Genomic DNA, 7662 nt, shown 5'->3' on the forward strand with positions numbered 1-7662 from the left:
CTAACCTCTCTAAGCTAGGTGAAATTAATTTCTAACCTACCAGGATCACATTCCAGAAGGGAAACATCTTTTGGCTATGTAAAATAAAGACTTATTGAATGCTCTTACATAAATACTTCAAGTTAGATCTTTAAGAAAAAATCCTCTAATGTGCTTCAGGAAGATTTTTTTAATAAAACGCCACCAGATGAATCAATTTACTCATATACTTCTTTACAAACCCTAACTTTGCTTGAAATATCACCAATATCATCAACAAACAAATGGAAATACTTCAGGCATTCACACAAAGGCTGTTAAATCGTCCCAACTCTCTTAAGTCAGATTTAATATTCTACTCAGCATCTATCTCAAGCTATCGAGATCAAACACAATGGTAAATGCTAAAAGTGCAGAATTTAAAAAGAACGAGCACAGCTTCTTTGTGTGTTATTAAGGCAAAGAAAGACAGGTGACTACAAGGAGAGGCGAGCTCAGCATTGTGCTAGGCATCAACACTTACCTTAAGAATGTCCCCCCTTTTGAAGCTCAGCTCATCGTCTGCAGTAGCTTTGAAGTCATATTTGGCGATGGCTTCCATTCTGAGAGCTGCTCAGTGCTCAGCAGCCTGAAGCAGGGAAGGGGGAGGGAGTCTTCCCTGCTTGAAGCAACCCAGCACTCTGGGCTCAGCCTTGTCTCTCTTCTGGGACTTGCTCCTGCACCCTGGGACACACAATGCGGCCCTGAATCAGAAAAGGGACCATTAAGGGAAGTGGCCAGGCTGGAAGGCAGCCCCGCCCTGCCAATCTGTCTGCAGTCCCAGCCCCCACGCCCCCTGGCTCAGCCCAGCTCAGCCCCCCTCCCTCCCTTTCAGGCAGTAGCCCAGATCTCCTTCCTTCTTTTAGCTTCAGCCCCCAGGCGACTGACAGGCCTGCCGGCCAATGGCAGTAACTGCTTGAGCTATTCCAGAACATACTTCCTCTTCCTTCCCGCTGGGTGTGCGCACCGGGCTGGAGTCCCGTTCAGTCTCCGCCTTTCCTCCCTTACCCCTTACACTCTCTTCTGGGGCACAAAAAAAGCAGTCCACTGAAAGAAAGGCCTCACCCTGGGGAGGAGGACACCTGGCTTTTCTCAATTAAATAGCCCATCTCCCTCCTTTTTCCCCACCAACCTTTCCGTTTTCCTAAGAACACTGGCTCCCCTACTCCACAGTCAAAAACAAGCAATGAAAGCTTTGGGCTTGAGCAGCTGCTTTAGGCTTTTATCAGAAACTAAACCTCCATCTGCTCCTAGGAAAGCAGGAGAAAGTGAACAGAGGAATTATTTTGTCATTCAATTTGCTACAATGAGCACATGCGCCTCCCTACCCACCACCACCACTTCCAAACTGTGATTGTCCCACAACTAGAGACAAGAAATCCAGCCTCAGAGCTTTTAGTTGGCATACATCTCTTGTCTAAGGCTCCCTCTCCCCGAAAGACCCCCAAGACAGTCTTAGGGACCCCACTCCTCCACACCTGAAACAGATGACCAAGGCTTAGTATTCCAGAAACAGCCTCCATGTTATTTCTAAATCTCCTAAGTAGCAAAGCTGAAGTCCTGATCTACACTCAAAAGGAATTCCATTTTCAGAATCTGAGCGGCCAAATATCTCGTCAGGAGAAAGAAAGAGCAGAGATAGTAGGAGGTCAAACAGAAGCCTTTCATACAGTTATCCTGAGAAGAGCTGCTTTCCCAGAGCAAGAGAAGCATACTAAGCTGATTCAGGCTGCATCTTGCAGATAACCCTTTGGTTATCAGGGAATGATGAGCTGTCATTGTGCAGACAATCCCTGCTGGAGCTAACTCTGAAGTCTTTGACTATGAATAGGGGGGACTCAACCTAGGCCTTTGTTTAACTAAAGGAAAAGAAAGCCACCTTATAGCTTGCTCAGTCTCTATTTTCATACACGCTAAACAAAAGCAGAAAACAACACTGGTACTGGCAGAATGGGGACAGATATTTTCAGTGACACCTCTCTTGGATAATTACTACCTAGCAGAGAATTTATCTGAGGGGCTTGAGTGATTATTATTATTCTGTCCTGAAGTCTAATTTGATTATCTCTAAAGTGTTAGCAGCACATATCTCTATATAGTCCATCACAGGGAGGGAATTTCAAGAAAGGCAAGTATAACTTTAATTGTTCATTTCAAGCCACATACATTGTATTCTAAAGTGTTGTCTTCTAAAGACATTTGTAGGATTTTCTTTTCTTTCTTCCATTTAACTTTATTTCCCCCAAATTCACAGAAAATGAAATACGTCACTTAACTGGCCCAAGACAATTTAGTGTCAAGAATCCATATGATCGCTGGTGCTGGCTGAACTGGGTTCAAATAATGACCCAGATATAAACCTATAAATTTTGGTCAAGTTTTTTTAAACAAGCCCCAGTTTTCTCATCTTTAAAATGGGGATAATGAAATCTGCACTATATATTTCACTGAGCATTAAATTAAACATTATAGATTAATATACATGAACAGCCTAATATAGGACAGGAACTCAAAATTAGATCTTAAAATCTGAAAAGATACCCAACCTCACTATTAAAAACTGCAAATTAAAATGAGATTTCTTTCATCTGCTAATATGCAATTTTTTTTTAAGATATACAATACCCAGTCTCTGTCATAAAGTAGGTAAACAGCCTATCCTACCCATGTTCATTTATTCAACATAAATTTAGGGAGCCAGACAATGTGCTTGTATCCAGGTTATAATAATAAAACCATCACTTAACCCACATTCTGCCAAGTACTCTTTTCTGAGAGTAAGTTGGTAATATCTACTGACAATTTTTAAATACGTACCCCTGATCCAGCAATCCCACTTTGAGGATTTATCTCACTCACTGAAACAGTTTCACAAAACAATGCACAAAATACATATCTATTTTATCAATATCCATGAGTGTATCTAAAAAATATCTTTCTACATATGTAAAGCAAATAATGTATCAGTGTGTGCTAAAAAAAAGTTCAGAAAGTTAATGATAGTCATATGTGGAGCAAGAACAAAGAATACTTTTACTTTCTACACTATACATACACCTCAATTGTATTTCATTGTTTTTACAATAAGCATGTATTACTTTTGCTAACTGATGCTCTAGAATTAGACCTGGATTCAACAGTCACTTCACCACTTAGTAACTGGGTGGGGACACTGGAGAAATAATTTACATTCCCTAATCCTCAATATATCCTCAGCTGGAAAATGGGGATAACAACAGCACCTACCTTAGAAAGTTATTCTGTTGATTAGAAAGTACAGTCTCTGGCATAAAGTGCTCAAGAGATGCTAACTTGCAAGATCAGACCCTTTTCAAAGAGGGGTCCACATGTTATCACATTAAATCTAAATCTTCCATTTATATATAGACTTAGAAGAACTCTGAAAAATTAAGAGCTCTTTCAAATATAAACTTTAAAATTAAATTATTTCACATCACAGTCCTAACAATAGTCAAATATTTACACATTTAAAAATGAATCACATCAGACAGTCACTTATTCTACTAGGCTTCTAAATATTTACTTTGTATATAGAAGAGCTGTACTTTCGGTTGAGTAACTTTAAGCCACGCTCAGTCTCATTCTTTACCATAAGCAAGCTGCATCCTGGAAGAAAAGTTTTGGTTCACGGATCATCTGCATCAAAACTACCCAAAATTCACAGACAGATTCAGAGTGGTAAGGGGCCCTGGAGTTCTGCAATGAAAGGGCCTTTTGCCCAGAACCTGATTTTAAATAAGAGCCCCAGATGCTTCTTACACATACTAAACTTTAAGAATTACCGCTGTACAATAAAGGCATCTTAAGATTTAAAAATTTACATGCCAGACAGTGAACTACAATGTTTTGTATAAAATGAAAATAACACACATTCACTTGGCACAACTAGAAAAAAGCCATTTTGGACAAAAAAAGAAAGAAAAAGAATCTAAATGGTCATTCAATAATGCTGGAGAGTTCTTCTAATTTAAGCAGGTAACTATTAATTTCTTTTAAATTATGGTAGCTCTCTATTCTGTATTACTTCATTTCTTCAAACATAATGCAATTCTCCTGCTGCTGCATAATATCTGACATGATAACAAGAATTACTGGAAAAAATCTCTAAGTACCATGAAGTATTCAAATCCTAGTAATCCTCCCAAACCTGAATACACTTGCTGAAACTACCTAAAACCATTTATTTAAATGCTTGTTTTCATTATGAAAGAAGGCTGATTATCAAGAACTAATTTCTTTCATCTTGAGATTTGGAAAATTCTGACTATGGGAAGAGGCAACAGAGCAAATAAAGTTATCTATTTCTACCCTCTCAAAAAGGATGCTATCACAAACGTAGGGAAAAGACACTGAGAAAAAATAGTATTTCAATGGGTTAATAATAATTTAACTACCTCATCAATGGTCTAAATAAGTTCTATTCCCTTAAATTTTTCATGTCATCTTAAGGCCATTGCATAATAAGTTTAAATGATTTTCATTTTTTTAACATTAACCGTTACTCCCATTAAAAGTTAAAGTCATACAAGCCCCAAATTGACCCAATCTCCCTAAATATAAATGATACAGGGAAAAAAGCATAAGCAGGCCCAAAAGCACTATCTTAAAGCAAAGAAAACACCAGAACACAAATAACACAAGCAAACTACATTTGTGACCTAGTGGCAGTATCGATTACTTACGGATGAATTCAATCCTTTGAGCCTCCCAGTTCCCAGAGGGACAACTTAAGCTTCCCGTGGAATTCTAGCAACCCTTCTGGCTGGCTGAAGGAACACAGTGACCGCTTAAACGTTAAGGAATGGAAGCCGGAATGAGGGTATCTTCCCAAGAAAGAAAACGGAACCTTTAAATGAGGGAGAGAATGTACAGCCTACACCAAACTGCAGAAGAGGCTTTTGAGACAGGACACTAAGGAGGAAGGGGAAATAGACTGGGGGGGAGGGGAAGGGGAGGGAAGGGAAGGGAAGGGAGGGGGGGAAGTAGATGGGGGGAAGGGAAGGGGAGGGGGGAAGCAAATGACTTGCATTATACAAATAATGCATTTAGTGTCTATGCTAAAATGAAAATACCTAGAGATAGACAGGGAAAGCAATAACTGAAGAAAAAAGTGAAAGAGGGACAAGAGAGCCAAAATAGACAAATGCCAATTTCTTCATGTGTATTTCAAACTATTTTCTGCGTCCACAGAACCAAGTTAGACCTCGAGTGAACTTCAGCTCCTCTGCCAATCGTACTTTTATAGCACTTTAAACCAACCTAGAATAACTTTCTACATAAGCCGAGACTCACAATGCTTACGATATATATTCGTAGAGCTCTGCAAGTGAAAAATCCGTGTTTCTTGCCGAAATCGTTCCTGGGGCATTCCACCCAATTACCCAATTTTTCAGAGTAGCTCCCCCCAACTCCCTCCCCCCCCAAAAAAAACAGCGACAGAAATAATGGCATCTCTCCCGGCTCCGAGAGTAAACGTTCTAACGCACGGTACTGACAAGGTTGGAGGATTCCCTCATGAAATTCGGGCCCCGAACACCAACACTTGGTGACGTGGTGGCCGTGCACGTCGAAGAAGCATCACATTTGCAGCCTGCCCCGAATCCCCCGCCTCCTGGGCTAAGTCAGACTGACTCAGAAAATGAGCACCCAGCGCCTCTCGGGATTCTCCCGAGCCCCTTCAGAGCAAACCCTCAAGATAAACGTGGACTTTCAAGGAGAATCACCCCAAGGGGCCCCCGGGGTCCCAGGCTCTGCCTGAGAGCCGCGGGCGAAGGAAGACAGTCCCCAGGAAGGAAGCGTCCGAAAAGAGGAAACGTGGAGACCCGAGCCCCGGAGACTCCGCTCCTCGTCCCAGGCCTCGCCTACCCGACCCGAGATCCGCGGCCGGCCCGGCGGCCCGGGGCGGGCTCGGCTCGACCCCCGGGGTCGACTCCCGCCGCGGGGCCGGGAGGAAGAGGCACCCGAGCAGCGCCGAACGCCGCCGCCCGCACTCACCGTGGCGCAGCTGTTCTGCTCCGCGCCGGGCCGGCCCCTCCGCAGCGGTGCGAGCGACCGCCGACCCTGCTGCTGCTCCCCTAGGGCAGCGTCTGTGTCCGCCGCCGTCAGAACCAGCTTTCGTGACCGTTGCCGCCGCCACCGCCGCCGCCCGGTTGCCGAAGCACCTCAGCCTCCTCGCTTCCGCTCCTCGTCGGGGTCCCGCGAGAACATCTCCGCGTGGCCCCGCCCCACCCCGCCTCCGCGAGACTTCCCCCGGAGGAAAAGGCCCAGAGCGCAAGCGCTCCTTTTAGGCCGGGCCCTCGCAAGGTAGACACCATCTAGGTGCCAAGGCGCACGCGCCAGGCCGGTCCGCAGCAGGTGGCACTGGGAAGGCTCCGCCCCCTGGTGGCCGTAACCCTCTCGGTGCCAGAGCTAGTAAAGTACGCCGCAGACCCGAAGGTGTAACTCTTTCCAAACCATAGTCATTTTCCCTTCTCCTTACACCACAGCAAGGGAATGAGGGAAGAGGGGATACCTCTCCAACATGAAGCACGCTAAATAGAGGACCGTAACATGAAATGTTTGAGAACCGGTCCATACAAACGCTGCATTGTAAGATGAAATAACGGATTCGTTCGTTCATTAATCAAATCATGCTCCTAATATGTATTAGGTCTAAAAGATCCTACGACGGTCCCCTTGAAGGTGTGGGGAGAAAGAAGGAAATATTCAACTTCCCTATCTAGGGAATTCCTGACATTCTCGCAAGCAGTGGGGACAGTCAAATCAATAGGCTGAGCCTTCAATCAAACTTATTCCTGCAAAGGAGAAGCTAAGCCTACTTATAATTATGCCTGAGTCTCCCCCCAGAGAACCTCTTTTGTGGCTCAGATGTGGGTCTCTCTCTAAGCCAATTCGGTAAATGAACTCACTGCCCTCCTCCCCAAGTAGGATATGACTCCAAGAGGTGTAATTCTCCCTGGTGAAGTGAGACATGACTCCCAGGGATGAGCTGGGATCTGGTCTCATGGAACTGAGAAAGTCTTCTTGACCAAAAGAGGAAAGAAAGAAGTGGAACAAAATAAAGTTTCAGTGGCTAAGAGATTTCAAACCGAGTTGAGAAGTTATCTTGGAGGTTATTCTTTCGCATTATACAGATATTGCTTTTTAGTTTATGGTGTATTGGAGTGGCTGGAGGGAAGTACTTGAAACTGCTGAACTGTGTTCCATTAGTCTTGATTCTTGAAGATGATTATATAACAATATAGCTTTTACAATATGACTGTGTGATTGTGAAAACCTTGTGTCTGATGCTCCTTTTATCCAGGGTATGGGCAGATGAGAAAAAATAAGTATAATAAATAAATAATAGGGGGAGGAGAAAGGGTAAAAAATTGGGTAGATTGAAATACTGGTGGTCAATGAGAGAAAGGAGTAAGGAGTATGGGATATATGAGTTTTTTCTTTTTATTAATTTTTCTGGAGTGATGCAAATGTTCTAAAAATGATCATATTGATGAATACACAGCTATGTGATGATACTGGGAACCATTGATTGTACACCATGTATGGACTGTATCTGTGGGAAGATATCTCAATAAATATGTTTTTAAAAGATAATGAATACTTGGTTAAAGATTAAGAAAA

At 43.1% G+C, this 7662-nt stretch overlaps 1 protein-coding gene across 5 annotated transcripts in view; it reads right to left on the reverse strand.

Moving 5' to 3' along the window:
- The window catches only part of GRB2 (growth factor receptor bound protein 2), a 96452-nt gene extending 90206 nt beyond the window's left edge, over nucleotides 1-6246 (reverse strand). Inside the window, exons 1-2 of one of the 5 annotated variants that reach the window (XM_077163827.1) lie at nucleotides 6034-6246; nucleotides 503-702 (exon numbers count right to left, since the gene is read on the reverse strand). In XM_077163827.1, the coding sequence (XP_077019942.1) occupies nucleotides 503-580 (78 nt within the window). In that variant the 5' untranslated portion in view covers nucleotides 581-702; nucleotides 6034-6246. Of the gene's footprint in view, nucleotides 1-502; nucleotides 723-4721; nucleotides 4919-5331; nucleotides 5466-6033 lie in introns of those variants that run through there. The other 4 variants (XM_077163823.1, XM_077163826.1, XM_077163825.1 and 1 more) reach the window with 4 other exon arrangements.
- Between the last annotated feature and the right edge of the window lie 1416 nt (nucleotides 6247-7662).

Source organism: Tamandua tetradactyla, chromosome 6 (assembly GCF_023851605.1).
Source record: "Tamandua tetradactyla isolate mTamTet1 chromosome 6, mTamTet1.pri, whole genome shotgun sequence".
Taxonomy (NCBI): Eukaryota; Metazoa; Chordata; class Mammalia; order Pilosa; family Myrmecophagidae; genus Tamandua; species Tamandua tetradactyla.